General features: G+C 40.8%; 1 protein-coding gene across 4 annotated transcripts in view; it reads left to right on the top strand.

Annotated features, from left to right (window-relative positions):
- vps50 (VPS50 subunit of EARP/GARPII complex) overlaps positions 1-20,551 on the top strand; it is an 84,858-nt gene that overhangs the window by 56,966 nt on the left and 7,341 nt on the right. Inside the window, exons 21-27 of one of the 4 annotated variants that reach the window (XR_012957676.1) lie at positions 347-468; positions 2,976-3,053; positions 3,612-3,692; positions 16,885-17,033; positions 19,364-19,460; positions 19,777-19,917; positions 20,129-20,266. Coding sequence is in view for 3 of the 4 variants with exons in the window: in XM_076106419.1 (XP_075962534.1) it covers positions 347-468; positions 2,976-3,053; positions 3,612-3,692; positions 16,885-17,033; positions 19,364-19,460; positions 20,129-20,287 (686 nt within the window). In the remaining variant the exon portion in view is untranslated. Of the gene's footprint in view, positions 1-346; positions 469-2,134; positions 2,767-2,975; positions 3,054-3,611; positions 3,693-16,884; positions 17,034-19,363; positions 19,461-19,776; positions 19,918-20,128; positions 20,288-20,551 lie in introns of those variants that run through there. The other 3 variants (XM_076106419.1, XM_076106420.1, XM_076106422.1) reach the window with 3 other exon arrangements.

Consider the following 20,551-nt stretch of genomic DNA (forward strand, 5'->3'; position numbering starts at 1 on the left):
TTGTTAGACCCCTGTACCTCTGTACTTATTGCTTTTATTACCTTCCTGCTGAACTGAATCCTTGCCCTCGAGTGTATGCAAATGCAATGCGTTCCTGCTGAAGTTCTTCCCTAAGGGATGTGGCTCCACCATGATTAACTTCCTGTAGTTTAAGTCTTTTAATCTCCCACACGAAGCATTTCATTTATTATAAACGGATACCGGGTTAAAAACAACTCTTAAGCCTTAAATAAAACCCAATGTGTGTGTGTGTCCACTGCGATACACCCTGCTATGCAACCAGGAGCACATAAAGCTTGTCCAACAAACTCCTGCTAACTGTTTATTCACTGTCATCTCCCAACAGGGAAGTATATGCAGATGATGAACATTCTGAAGCCGATCGCCTTCGATGTCATCCACTGTGTGTCGCAGCTCTTCGACTACTACCTGTACGCCGTGTACACTTTCTTTGGACGCAATGACATGGTACGGTATTTTTCTTTTACACACTCATGTTGAATTAGTAAATCAACACATGGTATGTTTTAGAGTAATTCCACGCTAGATCTTGGAAGGATAAAAAAATAAAAAAGCCCAGCTCAACCACACCCAGCTGTGATGTAGCGGAGTGTTATAGTGCCGTGGTACATCGCTGCTTCACAGGACGCTCTAACTGAGCTACAACAAATAAAGAGTTTTCAAGTTACCACAAGTATAGGGGACTTTTTTTTTTTTTTCATTGCAATGCCTGCAGCTACAAAATATTACTTGTGCTGCATCAGTGGTACGGCGCTTTAAGAAAATTGCCTTCATCTATTTCTAAGGCTAGAATTTTTGAATTCTCATGTTTATTAGATAATATACGTACATAATCTTTCCGTCTTTTCGCTTTGCGCTCTGTCTCTGTACAAATTTAAGTTGAACGATAGTTTACAGTCGGCGGGCCCACTTCCCCTCGCTCCATGGAGAGACTATCGTGTCATTTGTAGTGCCTCGCAAAGAGAGAAAACGGCATTTGTGTCAGTATCACCCTCGGGGGAAGTGATAATGATGGCAACATAAATGACTTCTGTCCCATCGAGGTGGAAGGGATGAAGAGGATGAACGCTCCGCGGGGGCCGCTCCACTGCATATTATTGATGCGATAGTGTGTGTGTGTGTGTGTGTGTGTGTGTGTCTGTGTCTGTGTGTGTGTGTGCGCGCAATGGGAGATGAGGGAAGGTGACACACTGGTTGAGAATTGACAACTTGATCTGACCACTAACGGTTAAAGTACCGCATGTTGAGGGTGTCTCTGTCACATTCTCTCTGTCTCCATGCTTCTATTGACATCACTCTTTCTGTGTATTACTGTCTACCTTATCTTAAATTCTCTTTTCCTTCTTCACACATAGACTGGATGTCATTTTTTTTTTACTGATCCTTCCCCCCTTCTTTTTTTTCATCCCAGTGTCCTTAATCTTACATGCTCTGCTCCTTTCACATGTCATCGTTCGTCTTCTGTTTTTTTTTTTTTTCCTCGCACTGTTCCCCTTCCAGTCTGCATCTCTCTGAAATTCTGACTCTTTTTTCCCCCGTGTACCTCTAGTCCTCATTAAATGTGATATCATGAACCGGCTCATTTCAATAATAGTCTTACTCAAAGAGGCACCTGCAGTAAAATGCTAATGCCCCCCATGAATCTTTAAAAAGATTTCTGAAAATTGCTATGCACATACTGTATGCTGGTATTTTGACCTAGGCTTTGCTCTCTTTACACCGCTGGAATCAAGATGGAGCAGCTTGACTCCCCCACTTGAAGAGTAATGGGTGACATTAATATTCAAAAAGGGTAAATACCCCATTCTCTGTGTATATTGACCCTGTCAAGTCAAGCTGCACCATTGACTCCGTCACACACATGCTAAAGCTGCATTATGTGCCATGCTCACAGATTCTCCAATGCCATTAATAACCCGGCTTCTAAGTGCTCGGGGCTGAGAGAGGCAGAGTTATAAACTATTTTTGGAAAAGTTATTAATGCTTCAGAATTATGGAAAGCTAGCCCCATTGGATTAACCTAAATTAAAACAGAGAGAAATGTGAGGTGAAAGATGGAGGGAAGATAAAGATAAAGATGGAAGAATTTTTAGTGTGTTGCTCTGTTTGGCAGTATGATGGCAGAAAGAAGGGAGGAGAGAGGCTGGATACCAAAACAATGATGGAGGAAAGATGTGTCGAGACAGAGCTGCCTAGAGAGAGAGAGAGAGAGAGAGAGAAAGAGCAGATCAGGAAAGTATCTGATGTTTGAAAAGATGGCTTCTCTGAAAAATGAGCGATACTGCAAGAAACTGTCATTTTTCATTCTCGGCTCCTGCCTCCCACAGACGGTTCCTCCCGATGAATTATATGCATCTTGCATGCACATGTGCAAGTCAAAGTTTTTACACCATCACAGTCTCCTGTGACGCAGAATAAAATAAAAATACCCCTTTCTATCTTCTTCAGAAAAAATGTTTGATCCTACATTCCCCATAATGCAACATAATTAGCGTCTTTCATTGGGCTCTCCCTGTGCCCACCTCTTTCACACCCCAAATCTCAAGTTTTCAACACAAGCCTTCTGTTAAAGATGCTGAGATAAACAAGATAACTCTGATGATGTCGTCAGAGTTGTTTTTTTTTCAAACCTTGGAAAGCTTCCTGCAGAGACGCAGCAGGAAGTTGTATCGTGAAGACACTATACAATTGTTCTCAGTGACGTTCTCCCACATCACCACACTGAAAGGGAGATTATTGAGCTGGAAGTATGTTTCAATTTCAGAACAAGTACAAGATTAAAAATGTCATTTCATTTTAATGTGAGGCAACAATCAAGTGTTGATGTGTACACGAGTAATTTCACCAATTACTTCCATTAATGTAATTCTGTTTCTTTGTTTGTTTGTTGTTTTTTGTTAACGTGAGACTTTGCTTCTTGTTTTTCCTTTCTGCTGCCCATTCGTCATCCATAGCCTGTCCCAAGCCCGTCTCTGCCAACTCACGGTGGCAGAGACGCGGGCCCTGCCAGGGTGGTGGGCCCTGCTTGCTTGGTAAGAGTAGATCTCTGGAAGCATTAATGACTAACACACAAGGTTGTCTCCCCCCCTGCCTTGCGAGTCCAAAATGCTATAGTCAACACTTGTGGTGTGGTGGATTTGAAGTGACATCAAACACATGTGAAAGTGATTTCAGTAGCATTTAGATGTTTGAGTTTGCCGTGCTTTCTCCCTCTCCACACTGAGATTGATTTTGACTTCTGCTCCTCCAGTTTACTCCTCCCTCTTTTGGATTAGACTCGGCTAGAAGCCGAAAGTAAAGATTCTCGTGTGTGTGTGTGTGTGTGTGTGTGTGTGTGTGTGTGTGTGTGTGTGTGTGTGTGTGTGTGTGTGTGTGTGTGTGTGTGTGTGTGTGTGTGTGTGTGTGTGTGTGTGTGTGTGTGTGTGTGTGTGTGTGTGCCTTCACACTCTGCTGAATTGTGTGTGCTGTTCAGGAAGAGGAAGGTGTTTGTGCACGGTGCAGAAACTAATTGTGTGTGTGTGTATATATATATATTGTGTATATAGATATATATGTAAATATATTTGTGTGTGTGTTTTGGAATTGTACAGTATGAGTCATCGGGTCTGGGCCTTATCAGCAGCAGACTGAGAACCACACTGAACCGGATCCAGGAGAGCCTCATTGACATGGTAAGACTGAAACTCTTCCTCTGCTCCTTGTCTCACTTTCTCTTCTGTTCGCTCTCTTTCTTTCTCTTTTTACCGTCGCTCGTTACCTCATCGCGTCTGCCTCATTTTCTGACACAAACATGCTCTCTCCGCTCCCCTCTCTCTGCATTATTTTTTTACCCATCCACTCTTTCCACCCTGACCATATGTCTGATCTCACGGCTCGTATCGCCACAAAATGCATTATGGGTCGTCATTAACTGGCCAGCGGTAACTCACACAAACACACACACCTCTCTCTGTTAAAGTGGCTGCACCAGGGAGGATGTGTGTGTTACTCCATTAGGGCTCTCAGTCACTGCTCCCCTCTGTAAAACTACATAGTGACGATTACTCTGGTGCAGGCAGAGCTTTCTACACTCGTGTCTGATAGCGTATCTTTCTACAGACTTTCTCCTCTGTTAAATGATGAAGCATGTATCATCTCCCACATCTGCCTTTCATTTGTCTCCATATCAGACGGCCTGTGTTTTAAAGAAGCCTTACTTGGACTTTAGTTTGGCCCTAATCTGCAATAGTTTTGCTCCCCTGAAGGCGAAAATAAAATTCTGTTGATGTTTTGTTTTTCTTTTGTTTTTAATGAGAAAAACTGAGTTTTATCGCTTGAGTCTAATTATGGTAGATGTGTGATGGAATGGCTCACTGAACTCACATTGTAGTCCTTCTGCCTTGAATTCAAATCGCTACACTAAAAAGTCAGCTTTTATTCTTTTAAAAACGTATTCAGTTATTTCTATGTGTCTGTGATGTACATTATTATTCAGAAGCTCCAGAAACCAGACGGCTTCAATTCAGCCCAGAGCAGCTGTATCGGAAAATAAAGAGGACAATATTGGTTATGCGTAGTTAAATTGGATTTTATCATATGTCACAAATTGTGACTCACAATATATATTATTTTCCCATGGTGAGGTCCTGTATAATGTTGTTTTATTTTTCATTTTCTGAGAACCTTTGGGGCTTTCTGTGTCTCTCAAATATCCTTTCTAATTCCATCTCTGTGTTCACACAACACCACCTACTGCATGCTGCAGGACGAATTATTAAATGTGCCACTAAGCACTTTTCTTTTTGGCTCTGAAACAGCTGGCAGCAAGTTGATCACTGATTTGGACTGTAATTAGCAGTCAGGTGACTGTCAGTGCCAATAACAATTTTATAACAAGCTGCCAGTAATCACATCAAAATGTGAAGAAAGGGGAACAGAGTGATTTTTTGTTTTTGTTTTTCAATCAGCATCACTTTTTCCTGCAGAAATAATCAGCAGTTTTCCACAGTAGGGGAGCACGCAGCATCCAAAGCACCTTTTTAAAAGAAAGCATTTATTTGACAGCGTAGAATAATGATAATTTTGCTGTGATGTTTACAGCTTAGCAGTTCAGAGGATAGAGCTGACGAGGAGGAGAAAGCGGAAACTAAATGAAGCGGTAAGGCGGAGGTGAGAAAGTGGATAAAAGTCAGAAAAGAATGATGAATTATCAAAACTTTAAATTTGCAGTATAAGCGATGAGCCGCAGCATCATGTCGTCTTCCCCTCAGGGGGCACTATAGCAACTATTTACACCCCAATTATTTCTTGCCCATTTTCAAATGTCGGCAGAGCTCGGTGCTCAGCTGTGGAGAATATGTTTATCATCTGAGCTGCACACGGACAGACTGGGTGGAGGAAGAGAACAGGGACGTGTGGGTTTTTTTTTGATTGAGTTCTCGCAAGAGACAAAACGATGTTAAACCTTTAACGCGTGCATGCACACACACACACACACACACACACACACACACACACACACACACTTCAGATGGGAATAATCATATCACTTTGTGTGGCAATCGCAGGCTGCGTGATATTAGATCTATTTAAGACGGAGGACACTGACTCTGGCTTTGTAATTACACCCATCCCCTCTAATGTATTGGAAAATGCTTTTAGTCTTCTTCCTCGTATAAAAAACTGTTTTAGCTCATCTCGATTAAATCATTCAGTGTTGGAGAAAAAGCCCTATTTTCCAAACTTATAGAGCACTGCCTCACTCTCTCATTGCTCTTCTGTGTTTCACATCATGATGTGCTCACATAAATCTCTCACACACACACATATATTGTCATTTATAACAATTTATATTGAGTTTCCATATGGATTATAAATCTCTAATTTTTTAATATAGGTGTCTTCGCTCCAAAGTGAGAATTTATTCACACCGAGTACACAAACACACTCCCCCTGCATACAAATACGCACTCCAGAGATTGCAGCAGGGTAGACCTCATTTGTAAACAGATTATAAAGTTAATTGCACACTGCATTTCAATTGAGCAGCCGAATCCTTGAGGTTTTGTTCCCCTGATTTGCCGTCGCAACTGTTTGAGTCCAAAACCAATGTGCTGGTAATGACTCCGAGTCCCATATGAACGTCAGTGAGATTCCTTCTCATCGCGTCTCAGGTACAGAGGGGCTTCAGCTTAAATTGGGAGCTCCACGGGGGAAAAGTAAAAGATCATCCCCTTGTTTATGTGCTCTGTCTCTGCCTCTGCTATTCTTGATTACCTCTCCGAAACCCTGTCGCTTCTCTGGGTTTTGACAGGGAGTGAACTCGAAATTAAAACTATTTGACTTTGAATGTTGTTATTGAGAGTGTTTGGAAGATTGGGAGGTTAGGCAGCAACTTCTGAGAGTGGCAGAGACGTTATTTCCTTGTTCACATATTCGTTTAACTCAAAACACTCGTGGCATAGTGTTTAATCCCGAGCGCCGACATCAACGCCGTTTTCTAGTTCACGTGTGAAATACTAACTTGTGAAGCTCCGAACTGAATTGTTTCACTTGAGAGGAATCAGCTGTCGCATAAAATAATGATTTACTTACAATCCTTGCTTTTGAAAAAAAGAAAAAAAAAAAAAAGAATATTCTTTGGTTTTATTGCTTGGGGCACGTTAGATGACAGTGCCGGATGGAAGTGGTGATATGAATTCCATCTGCGGCCATATTGTCGCTGCCAGAAAGTTCAGCTGTGGCAGCTGTTGAGAGCCGTTGCTGCAAGCGAGCGCTGACACAGCCGAGCATTTGCGATGAAGTCCACCTCTGGTTCACCGTCCTTTTCCTTCTCTCAGTACTCAAACCACCAGTATTTACTCTTTCAATCACTCGCTCTATTTTTCTCACTTGTTTTTCCAACTCTCTCTCTTTCTCATCTCTCCCCTTACGTTTTCCTCCTTGCATTTTTTTAATCATTTCCAGTGATTACACACCTCTCAACTCCGCTGGTGTTGTTGCTCCCAGTTTATGTGGTGCTTCTGACTGAATACACAATGCCGTGTTTGTATGTGTATTTATTTCAGGGTTACCCATGAAGATAAGATCGTGTTTTTCTCCCCTGTTTGGATTGAGTCTTGCGGTTGCTGAAGTCAAACCAATAATGTGTCGATTAGATGTGTGTTTTGTGTGTGCATACGCCCGCGTCCTCAGGGTACAATGGGACTTCTTCAGCCTTTTTCAAGCCTGGCACTGAAACAGGAATGAGAAGCCGGGTGATTTCTGTGTTGGCAGCCAGTCCTCTGGCAGTGAGGGTGCCTGCAGAGATGCACCCACAAAAACACACACACACACACACACACACTCCCAGACAAGAAAACACACACATATATAAAGAGAATGGGAACTTTAATAGACAAACGCACACACAGACTTTCCACTTTGCATGCTCTCTTCCTGCTAGTAGCAGAGTGATAATACCTAAGCATATGTTGTGGTTAGCTACTCTGTCTTGGTACAGCTAACGCACACATGGGCACGCCGCCTCTCATGAGAGGCACTGGCTAATGTCACACACGCACACACACGCACGCTACACACCAAACCTATTATTCACTAGTTTAACGTCTCACCAGATACACCAGTGGGGATTGCTATTTGACAGGGATTATAGATCACAATTAAGCTCCATGGTGTGACTGTTTATACTGTAGTTGTCAGGATATCACAAGTATTGACATTTTGTCGGGGCTGCATTGATGGGCCCAGCTCCTCAGCTGTGATGAGCAGACAGTTGATCCCCCTGGATACTGTAACTCAGCTTCCTGTCTCACATCCCCTGGTGTGATGAGCAGAGTAACACACTTTCATTTGTATTCTGTATTCTCCATACACTTCAGGTTGGTTCATTCAAGTATTTAACTGAATTATTTCCGGCTTTTAGGTTGTTTTGGACAGACATGGAACTAAACTAAAATTGAAGTGCTTGGCTGTATTTCTAGTTTTCTCCGTGTATCGCGGCTGTTGTCATCCCGGCGCAGGTGATCGGACCAGCAGCTGTTGGAAAAGAAGTTGCCAGAGGTGGCGGTTGGTGTCTTGTAAAATAAGTGACGGCCTTAATTCCATTTGACATTCATCTAATGAGAACCAAATTTCCAGTATTAGAGTGACAAAGAGGTGCAATTGGATCCACTTGACAGTAATTGCCTGGCAGGCAGTCCACTCGATTTGCCCATGAATCTCTACGGAATGGATTTGAGAGGAGTAAGCAGTCAATCACGACAGACTGAGACACTTCAATTCAGAGATCACTTTTCAACTCCCCTGCCGGAAGCTCCCTTCATGGCCAGGGCGATTACAGAATGATCAAGCTCTTAGAGTTCACCGAGCCTTTCAAATCAAGGATGTTTATTTTATATTTGCTGGGGAATAACATTTGAAAGTGACATTACTTTTAAAGTTTTTCCATCCAAATGCTGGTTTTTGAAAGGTCAGAGTTTCCTTGCTATTATTTTGCTTCGTTAGGCTCCAGCTCCACTGTGCAACCCCTTACCCTGGTACCTTTACCTTGGTTGTTGTTTAAACAAACAAACTCATTCAGTTTAGCATTAAAAGAGAAAATCAGCAAGCTTTTGAGAAGTCTCACTTGTCGCAGAATAATCTTCCGTCGAGCGATTATTCATCTTATTGTTTCAGCTAATTGATGCTTGAATGTGGAGTTAATTGATGGATCCGACAGACTTGATACTGAGAGGGAGCTCCCGTCCCTCCTCAGGTGTCTGCTGCTGATGACTGATGGGGCCTCCCATTCCCACCTCAAAACTACCTCAGACTGAGCTGCTCACTACACATCACCCCGTGGACGAGCAGGGAAAAATCCAATAAGAAAACAGATGCTCCAGCAGAGGTGGGGCCTGACTTAGCACTTTAGAAAAACAGAGAATTAGTCTGAGCCAAGATAAAACCCATGGCCTGCAATGCAGACTGTGGCTAAGTAATGAGGCAGCCAGTTGCTACTTGCAGTATTGTCGTATAAGAAATACTAGAGCCGAGTTTGAAAGTCAGGCCTATACAAAATCTAAAATATGCTTCTGAGGTTTGGTGTGTTTCCCCCGTGGAGCTGAAATCCTGCACTCTTCACACTGATCGATACAAAGCTTCAGTGCCACTTTCTCCCCAAGGCATTATGCGATTACATGTCCCATGTGAGTACCATAAAGCGCAGCAGAATCTCATTAGTCCTACCACACACAATTACTGTACATATACACGCACACTCGTACATCCATTTTAATCGTCCATCCTCATTAAAAGAATCATTTTCAGCTGGCTGAATATCTAAACCTCTCGTCTTTGATCTGTCGGAGGAAAAACAGGGATTGATAGTCATCAAGCTACTGCTTTAAGTCTTCTATTCAAAGCTTTGCTCTTATCTGTTTTCAAATCCCTCCCATGATGATAATTATTTTATATATGTTTTCTGTTCATTGGCAACTCCGGGGCTTAATTTCTAATCATTACACAAGTGTAGATAAGCTCCCCGGCTTCGATGCTTGATGTCTTCATACTGAACAATGCTGTTGGTCCACATGGGGAAAGATCTTTCTGCAGATATACCTCACAGACAAACAAAAGTTGTTTTCCCTTTCGCCCGTCCACACTATACAAAAGCCCTGAAGGACATTGAAGTGGATGTTAGCACTCTTAGGCAAGCTGTTCTTTCTCAACTACTGGATGTTAGCAAAGCTGACAGAATCAAGTAGAGACATTCTTCCGGAAGGCTTTGGGGCGGTGCTGCCGGCCAAAATTCCCGTTCAAACTTTGGTTCGGCTTTGAATAAATGCAGTTGCAGTGAAATGTCTCTTGAAGCGCTGATATTCCCATTTTTTTTTTGTCTTTTGGCACGAATGTGTTTGTTTTTCTAAACACCTGTAATATCTTTCTATATAGAAACTCTCTCTGAAAGGTGTTGAGTCGCTCTTCTGTTTTGTACCATTCACATTCATTATTGATTATCAATGGAGACACTATACCGCGGGAACAAAGAGCGCAGGATAATAGTTTGACCTTAACCGTGGCTTGTGGATGCAGGAAGACAGGAAGATATTTTCGGTCAGAAATGGAACAGAGAACACACAGAACACCAGAAGCATAAATAAACTTCTTTTGTATTGAGACGGAGGCATTTGGTTTTCAATAATGCCCTCTTGCCAGGATTAATAACATTGAAGGCCAACGTTGTGTCAAGTGTATTAAGTGTGTGTGAAGTGAATTATGCTGAAAAGGATATAGAGCATAGTCCAAAAAAAGTGATGAAGCAAGAACATACTGGATCTGTTCTTGCTTCATGTGAATCATGTGTTTTCCATTAATTCTCCCCTTTTCTTGAAGTATAGTTTCCTTAGGTAAATGGACCGTATAGCTCTTTTCTAGTCTTTCCGACCACTCAAACACACTTTAACACTACTTGTCATCATTCACCCATGGAAGGGGCTACAATGCCTCCTGCCCCAACTAACATTCACACACCGTAGGCGAGAGGCAAGACACTTAACGAGACGTTAAGTGTCTTGCTCAAGGAGCCGGGATCGAACCGCCGATCCTCAGATTGAAGGACGACCCTGCTCTCCACTTAGTCACAGTTTTTAAACATGTAAATTCTAACTGTGACATTTCTGTGTTGATAATTTAACTCCTTCTGTCACTTACCTTAAAGAATACTGTTGTCAGCTTAGAGCATTTAGATTCAGTGTATGATTGTTGGTGTGTTCATCTGTTACAAGTGCAGAATCAAAAGAGACTTTACTGTGAGTAGTACTCTACTGTGAGTAGGTGTATTCTTCTTGGGACTCGTTTTTTTTAGTTCTATCTGTGACAGATGTATATTAACATCTTGTAGGTCACAGGTTTGAATTACTTTAGTATGCTCAGGGCAGAACTTTTGTTCAGCGTTATCCAGGAGCACAGCTCTTTAAAGAAATGAATAAAAGACTGAAATTATCTGTCAGTCACAGGAGAATTTTAGCTTCTTTTTTCCTCATCGTTTTACAAAGGCCTTTAAATGGGTTATTAACGCCCTCATTTTGCTCCATCAATTCCTATTATACTGAGGATCCCCACACCCACACAGATATGTCCGTTTCTCCAATACAATGGGCAGAAGTACAGCTTTTATTCCAACGTCACCTGTGAACTTTGATTCTTTTTGTCCTGTGAAGTATTCAAAGTGTAACCAAATATGGACTTGGCTGTTGATATGGACGGAAGAAATGCCGTCATGTGGACCTGCTTGCAATTTTACAAAGATCTTAGCCGGTCCTACGCAAGTGAGGCTCATCGGCTGCTGCTTGACCATGCTAGCGAGGGGCTAATGGCTAAATAACATGACATGCATATGCTGTATTTTCTACAACATGTTTTATCCATCTGTCCATCCAAAAATCTGAAAAAATAAATAAATCTTAAAATGTATCCTAACCTATCAGCCAGTTGTGTGATTACACTTACAGCTTACAGTTTTGATCTTGGTCAACTCTTTAATAGATTCTGTCATTTGCTTCCGGTGTGGTTTCACGGGAAACCTTGATTATTGTGTCATCAGTGAAGACCTCCTGCTACCTCCGCCCTGATTAAATAATTTACGTAACTGTGTTGATAACTCCCAAACTGTTAGATGAAAATCACGAATCAAATCAGTCGGCTCCGGTACGGTAGGCTAATTGATTAGAGCTTGTTAAAAGAAAGCGTTTTTGAATGAGTCTCATTTGAAAATGTGAGGAGAATGTGGATTTAATTTCAATCGCATCTTTTAAAGAAAACACTTTAATGGACGCTTTTGAAGCACCACTGACATGCAGCAGGTTTCAGCGGGCCTCCTGCTTCTTCTTGTGAGTAACTCGATTCAGGATCTGTTATCAGTGGACTGCTTTCTGTTCCTTTGTGATGAACAAATTGTACACCGCAGTGCACACAACCTTGATTATTACCCGCAAGGCTTGAAATTTAGTTTTGGTCCGACTCGTTTATGTGGCTGTTGGTCTTTAGAGTAACCAGCGTTTCAGAGTTTTTGTTTCAGATGTCTTTCATGCAATGGAATTGAATACAAAGAGAGTCTTAACAGCATTTCATCACTTTTATTAACCATACTTACAATATAAACATATTTTGTAATGTATGTTTGAATTTCAAAGCTCACATAAGTGGTTCTTTAATAGATAGACGTGCTACTTATTCTACAAAATGAATAAACCTCATCAGCTGTCGTATTGCATCTTAGTAAACGGATAATATATAATAATATAATATATATATGTTCAAGGGGGCATGGCAGGTTTTAAAAATAAAATCAGGTGATTTTTGGAAGCAGGGATACCCTTCTGCTTACATTTGGATTTCAGACTGTGCTTTTCCTCTTGTTAATCCGAACACATTAAGATTCCAACACAGTTAACAGGGTTCATGAGGGCGATGGTGTGACTTGAGCAAATGAGGAATCGGTACCTCTTCAGTTCGGTGATGTGGAAGCAGCTTAAAAGTAGATGATTATATAGAGAAAATGGTCCAGCTGAGCCTATTATGAGAATATTCTTACTTTCCGTACAATCATTTTTCTCTTATTGTTTGCCGTGACTCACTACGCTGATGAATAATCATTTATTCTGTTTTTACAAAGGTCACGCAGTGCCTCGGGTTCTCTTTCTCTATTAAACTCAAATAGTTAATGACCGTTTACATCAGTACACTGATTGTCTTCACGGCGACAAATGAAAACAAGCATATTTTCCTTCCCATAAGCCGCCAAAAGTGATATATAGTCGTATAGAAATGAAGCCGAGGAATGCGTTTGTAGAATTTCCTCTGAAAGGGTGATTTGTGAGGATCTGCTGAGTGACGAGTGTGTGCTCAGCCTTTGGCTCCGACTATCAGAGACTGCTCTGGGAACAGCAACAAATGCAATTTGAGAGCTTTTCATTGTAGAACTGCTTTAACATGCTTGGGCGCACATAGAGGAACTCATTCATATGGTTGTAATAATAAAGTCAAAGCAGCGTCTCGCAACCGCTTATACCGGATTAATGTTTCTGATTTATTTTCCTCCATTTTCTTTTTCTCTTTGTGAACGGGAAACCATTAATAATTAATTGATTTAATGTCGCATGCTAACGACTGGAATTTCAACTTGTCAATGTTAAACAATAACTATTTAGCATGATTGCAGGTAGTGTATGAAATAATCAATGTGTGACACGTAAGGCAATTACCCGTACACATTACTCTGACTGCAGTGAACGATTATTTGTGCCGTCCTGCTTTACATCTTTTGATGTGGACAAAATGCCTCTCACTACCTCCCAGAGCCCAAAGATATTCAGTTTACATATAAAACAGAGAAAAGTAGCAAATCCTCTCACTTGAGGAAGTGTAACCAGAGAATTTTTGGGATTTTCTTCATAATTGTTTGCGTGAAAAAAATGACCGGAAAGATGAATCGATTATCAAAATAGTTGCCCATTAGTCTTCTGTCCATGAATCAACTTCTAGTTTTAGCTCTAATATTTCCTGTGAGTTATGTTTTCTGTGATTAACTAGAATATTTGTTTACAGTACTACACTGTACCCAATAGCCACATATAGATGCTGTACATGCATACAGACCTTTTTAAGATTTTGTATACTGCAGCAAATGTTGAAAATCCCCACGGACCAACATTCATCAGACTGTATTGGCGATGTAACACAATTTACTACACTTCACAGTGGAAAAAGCCCAATTTATCTAGCAGAGAAACTCCTTCAGCAGATGCAGAGTGTAAATCAAATGATGCATGACCTCCTCACTGTAACTCTTCCTATATGGAAAGATCTGCCTCATCCCCAGTTTTTCTGGCCCTCGTATGAAAAATCTATGGCTGACGTTTCATTTGTACAATATGGCATTCTTCTGCACTCACTTGGCAACGCATTGGACACATGGACTTAGTTTACCTTCATCTCGCTGAAGTCATTTGTCATTTTGATCGAGTGTCTTCATAAAACTTTACAGTTGCAGTACGTGTTTACAGTTAGTGTGTAATGATGACTTGATATCTTTATATATATATATATATATATGTATATATATATGTATGAAGCTATTTTTAGAAGCGTGAATCATTCAATTGAATTTGTACCTGTTTGTACCTGTTGGTGCATATTTGCCATCAACCACAAAATATTACTGTGAGCCGTAATTGCCTCATGATTAAGAAGACCGTGAAGCCAAGAAGTTCAGTCGCTCATTTGTAGGAATTCATTCATGAGGAAGACGCAAGCTTCCTCCTCTCAGCATCACTGACATTTATTTGCAGATTAAAACAGGCAGAAGCTTTCAAATTGTTCTATTATATTACGGTAACATTGTAGATGTCTCAGTTACACACAATATTTGCATGTTTATCCCCCCAAAAAAATGTATTTTCAGGGTCATCGAAGGGCAACAACAATGGGAAATTATGTTAATGCTTTTACATAATATAGTGTTTGCCATTTTGAGCATAAAATGATAGGAGATGAAGCCTTATAAGCATGAAGAAAGCACGCTGTACCAACCTGCATGTCACCCCAAACAGGCGATAACATAAAATCCTGTTGCCACAAGCTGCCAAAGCTTGGAGCAGCTCTTAAATGTGTTTACCTGCTTCAGAGTTTGAAAAGAATCCCAAATGCATGAATGCTGTTTGGTTTTCTTCTCTCTTTTCTTGAACACCTTTTGTATTCAGTCTCGTCATTGCTTTTACCTGAAGAATCCCTGCAGAGTTGAATTCTGTTGGAAAAGAAACCCGACGGTCCTTCACAAGATTTTCTTTTTCCTTTTTTCTTTTTACACAAAGTGTTTATGCTGCAGGGGCGCAGTCAACGAAAGGTCGAGCCTCGTGTGGAGAGATTAAAAATAGACCAAAACTAGACTTTGCCGTAACGTCAGGCTTACGCAATCAAAGTGAAATTGATTTGGTTGATTTAAAGGAGAATATATCGGTGTGATTTTCTATCAAGCCGGTGATTGAAGTCGGCATAATACAGCAGAATTAAAGGGAGCGCACTGCAATGTTGGAAAGAGAAGAAAGATGTCATAACCTCAGCCCCTTACAATGTTAACTGCAGTTCCTTTACCACGGAACAAATCCTTAAAAAGCACTGAATCAAACACCTGCACACAGTGATTAAAGAAATAAGTTAAAACAATAACGAAACATCTTTGAGTTCAGAATAAATACATTTTCAGCACGTTCCGCTGTGCAAAGGGGTGAAGGTGTGGATACTTTGGTTGTGCTGCGTCTGCTCTGCAGCATCTTCTCAAAGGACAGAACGTCTGCAGGGGACAAAAGCTCGCCGTCTGATATTTGTCCTTTCATTTCTGGTTGCATATACGTCAAGTACAAGTATTCAGACGAAGGTACAAATCATATTTTATGATTTCAGATGGGAATTGTGGTTTAAAAACGTAATATCTCTTATTTATAATTACCTTGTTGTTTCAGGCTTGTAATGTTTGATTTTACCGTCTGTGTTTCATTACATTCAGTGTTTTACATCAGTCACTTTTCTGACTTTTAAATAGTAACGGCGTCGATGTTTGCAGGAAGTTGCTCTTGGGGGGGAGATATGTTGCTCCCTCCGTAGGGAAGCTGTAGATTCTCTAAGCTGTAAAAGTAATAATACGTTTCTAAATGTGATCACATTTTATTTCAGACTGGTTTTTGCGACACTGATTGGATTGAATGCAGAGAGATAACTTGGAGGTTGTGGAAAGGTTGCAGTTTTCACATAGGAGGTCTCGGTCAAACCATAAATCTAAGTCTGCTGGTCTATTTATGGTTTATACATCTTACTTTACATCTTATCACTGCCTGTTTTACAACACTGCTTTGTCTTCAGCACAGGTATTCTACCTTCTGCTGTCTTTCTTGCCTTCACTGAAGAGAAACTCGTGACACGTTGGCCTGTTACCATGTTTCATTCCCCTTATTAGTTTTTCAGATGCATTAGAAATGACCATTTATTTGTACATTATGCTTTTATTTACACACTTTGTTAGTCTGCACTTTGTACAGTCTCAGTATTAAAAGCTGATCCACCGGTCTTTCTGGCATGTGGTGCAGCATTAATAGCTCCCATTCCGTCATTACCTGTGTGATTGCTATTGATCTCCCAGATGCTGCTTCAGGGGGCTTTGCAGCTACATGCCAATGTGATTCATCGTGGATTCATATAAAATACTATAACCTGACCTCCTGTATGGATTCTCAATGGCTTAGTATGCAGATATAGATTATTGGGATCATTGTTGGGAAGGGATTTAGGCTGAAATCTTTCTTTTTCTATTGTTTTTCAAATGAAGGGATGAAGGGGTTTCTGGATTGGAGGTGTGGAGGAATATATCAAAAGGAAGATAAATGCCTGCTGTTGCGGAGTGTTCGGTCAGCAGAATCTTAGAGTGTGTGGGCTTTGGATGCAACCGAGTTCCACGAGGTTGATTGAATTTCAGATTATGCTTACCAGCATACATCTACATTTTGTCTTCATTTTTGCAAGTGAACCACCATCTGTTATGTCAGGTTAGCTGTTAAAGTAACAGTGAGCAGCATCTCCTCAGAAACCATGACAGAATAACGGTTACAAATAACTTACATTATTTCTCAGTATGTTATCCAACGCTAACTTGGTTCCCTGGTTATTGCACACGTCCCTGTGCTGTTTCTAATTATTATGATAACTACACTTTCAGAGGAAGTATAACGGCACAAGCACCCCACGCAATTAGGCATAGACGTTGACCCATTTCATTGCTTCATTCACAAGTTAAAAAGTGTCTATGGAAACTGAAATGGCAAGAATATGATGAATATACACGTTTGTGTCTTCCAGGAGGCAGTGGGGGAGAATGTAACGGTCCACAGTGCAGCAGAGGACAGAAAGGAGAAGGTGCCGAGCCCCCATCTCAGCCAACTGGTGGTCCTCACTAACGGTGGGACTCTTTATGGGCTCGCACAGAGAGTGGTGGCCACTGAGTCTCTGTAAGTACTCTCTACACAACACTCCAGTAAACCAACGATCTAAATGATTTTAAAATACATCATTTAGTTGCACTTTAAGACAGCACGCAGCATTATTGGTCTTTATTCCTCTGGTATGGCGGAGACGATTGTGACGGCTTGTTTCATGTCATTACTTGTGTGATGTAACCTGGCAGTTATTTCCATCAATGCATTTTCTCTTTTCAAGTTAAAGAAGCTGATTATTCAGTCTGGCCATCAAAGATTTGCATTACCTAAAAAGATAATTGAAGTAGAAAATAGAGACGGAGAGACTTCATTTACCCCTAATTAGAATTCTTAGGGCTCTCCGTATAATTTGCTATTTGTTCGTCTGACTCTAGCAATCAGTGGCTCACTTACGAATTTATTTTCTCCCTCTTGCGCCGCCTATGTAGTTGCTCTCCCTCTTTATCTTGGTCTATTACATCCGCGCACACTCGTACATAATTAGGTTAAACTGTCAGTGCAACAACTCTTGGACCCTGAGAAGTCTGCAGTGAACAAAGTGCTTTACAATGAAAGTCTGTAAACCAAGGGCCCAGATGACACCACTGCAGAAGTGCTGAATAGGCCTACACTCTCCCACACAGTTTTTCATGTATCGGATGTGGCCAACAAGCTCCGAAGAATAATGAAAGTAAAAGAGCTAAAGTGCAGAGGTGAAGAAATGTCTTTCTTGGGTAAAGTTTGAAGGGAAAAGATCCCCTGGTGTGAACGGATTCAGACTTATTCTGGGCAGAACTGCATGGAAAGTTTGAAAAAGTGTGATTAGAAAAGGCAGCTAACCTTAGCGTGTATTGTGAGCGCCTCTGACATCTTACGCACGTGCCATTTTAAACCACGGACAAACCAATGTGCAGAAATTGAAGATAAGAGCTCTGTCAGTTGCCCATCCTGCTGTTGTTCAGATGTCCTATTTATACAAGCGTGATCAGATAAGTGTGAACTGCAGGGTGTGCTTTTTCTTACCTGACTGCATGTTGCCGAGGTAAACACAAGCTGTTCCAGCGAACCTTAATGTGATTTTCTCTGCACCATGAAGAGAATAAATGTCCACTGTGCTCATTTATGGGGGGGTGCTGGCTGTGTTTAATGTAGTGTTTTCAGATTTAGCGTTAACCAGGCGGCACTTATCTGTATTATTGCTTTAAATATAAAGATTTCTGTTGGGGTTACCAGTGTTCACTGTCGTGCAGCATCCTTACAGATCATCTATTTATGGCCAGATCTGAAAAGAAATTTACTTTAAGAAGAAAATACTGACTTAGCTTTTGAGTCCCCATGCATCCAAAATGAGCTCCCGATTACGCATCACAATAATCGAAGTAAATGATTCAGCCACAATGTTTACTTGTGTTTTTAAAATCCTATATCCCACCCTTTAAAAAAAAAAAAAAAAGATAAATCTTCTTGTTGGTATAAAAACAGAAAGATTCCTGTCAATCGATTAAGACACAGGCAGATAGATGTTCGGAGTGACAGCGTAGTTTTCGGTACCACTGGCAGGAGTGTATGACTCTGGGGCAGGACAGCATTGAGTTGTTTTCTTAATATTAAATTCCACCGTTCAATCAGGTGTGTTGTTGGAGCTCTAAAGAAATCTCTGTGTGAGGCGCGCTCTACACATTAAACTCTGGACTCCCTCCATTTTCATTTAGTGTACGGTAAAACTATAAAACCATCGATCGGCGTGAGTCCAGCGGCCTTTATTTAGTCACAGTTGAATATGGGGGTATTATTTCTGTCCGCATTGCTTTTGTTTTGCCCTGTAATTCCTTTTCTGTTACTTAGTCACAGTATTTTTCAAGATAATTGAAATCCATTCATTTTTGAAAATCCCTGTTGCCTGATAGAAATGATTCTTTGCTTTTCTTTGTGAGCTTTGGAATCAGAGGCAGCTTTCGCAAAGTGCAGAACTGAGATACTCGAGGAAAGTTTATGTTCAACTTAATCATTGATCACATTAGATTTGTAATGATCACGCGGAAGGAATTAGATCGCTGCAACAGGGAGAATGGTGCAAGTAATTACACTGAAAGAATACTTTTGCAACATCTTGGTACAGGTTAGCGTCAGGGAAGGGAAGCAGAGATAACATTTGTGCAGATGAGCATTTCTTATCTATTCACATCATCATATTAACAGGTAACATCGAAATATCCGGTCCTCAATCAAAAGTAATATCAGCTTTAGTTGATCGATCTGCCTCTCTTGGGTAATACAGAAACAACACATACTCATTTTGTTTTTATGTGTCGCATTATGCCGCCTCTGCGTCAAATTAAATGGCTTTCTGTTTCTTCTCTCAGTGTGTTTCTGGCCGAACAGTTTGAATCCCTCCAGTCCCACCTGGACACAATGATGCCTGCAGCAAAGAAGCCTTTCCTGCAACAGTTTTATTCCCAGGTATACTTGCACCTGCTCTCTAAAGTTTGTGCAATTACAGTAAATGTCTTGTTCATCATGTTCCTGCCTCTGGGGCTTGAAAAGCATAACAAACCAGTTTTAATTCATTTTATTTGTATATGATGAATAATACTTAATCGCATAAGGAAGAGACACACATCTTTCAACTCATTGTGCATTAATTAAAACATAATGTAGCATAGGCATAGTGTCTTTCACTAAAACAAACATTCCAGTTGCATTTACTTTTTTACTTGTAGCCATCACCCTTCGTCTTTTTGCTTTGTCTTTTTGCTTTGTTTAATTCTCTGTAAAGATAAGTGACCGTGTAACTGTAACCCAGCATGCAGTGCTGTTCTCAACCGAGACAATATTCTGTCACTCATGACCTCGCCGGCAGCCTTTTCCCCGTCTTTTCTTTTTTTTTTGTTGTCCACTTGACATTTGAAACTTCCAGGTACACAGACAGGTCTATCTTCCCCCAAACAGCAAATGAATGTCATGTCCTGTGATTTCACTCTTTTGAAATATTGTGCAACTGATGATGATCGAAGCGAAATCAAAGAGACCTTTACTTCGTCTTTGCCTCATAAGGTGTTTACTGCATACATAAAACTCAAAAAACATGTTGAATATAACTCGCATACGTGTATTCTCCCTTCTCTCAGACGGTGTCTACAGCCAGCGAACTTCGGAAACCAATATACTGGATTGTTGCAGCAAAGGCCATCGACTACGAACAGATGTTGCTCCTGATGGCTGGCGTTAAATGGGACATCAGAGAGATAATGTCGCAGCATAACGTGTATGTGGACGTCCTGTTAAAGGTAATGTTGCATATAAAATGCGTAGGTGATTGTTGATGTGACATTTGATGTGCGATCATGTAGGTTAGATCTAAAAAGGATGGGAATGAATCATTAAAGCAGCATTATTTTATTCAAAACAATGAGCTGAAAAGCACTAAAACGCTCTGTGAAGCCGAGGGAAACTACAGAGTCAGTTCATAATCATCTGTACATCTGTTACTACGATTGACCCGTTTCACATTACATGTAGTCATTTTATCTGTTAATATTCACGCTTTGTGC

This window comes from Anarhichas minor, unplaced genomic scaffold (assembly GCF_050575085.1).
Source record: "Anarhichas minor isolate MPS153535 unplaced genomic scaffold, ASM5057508v1 ptg000033l, whole genome shotgun sequence".
Taxonomy (NCBI): Eukaryota; Metazoa; Chordata; class Actinopteri; order Perciformes; family Anarhichadidae; genus Anarhichas; species Anarhichas minor.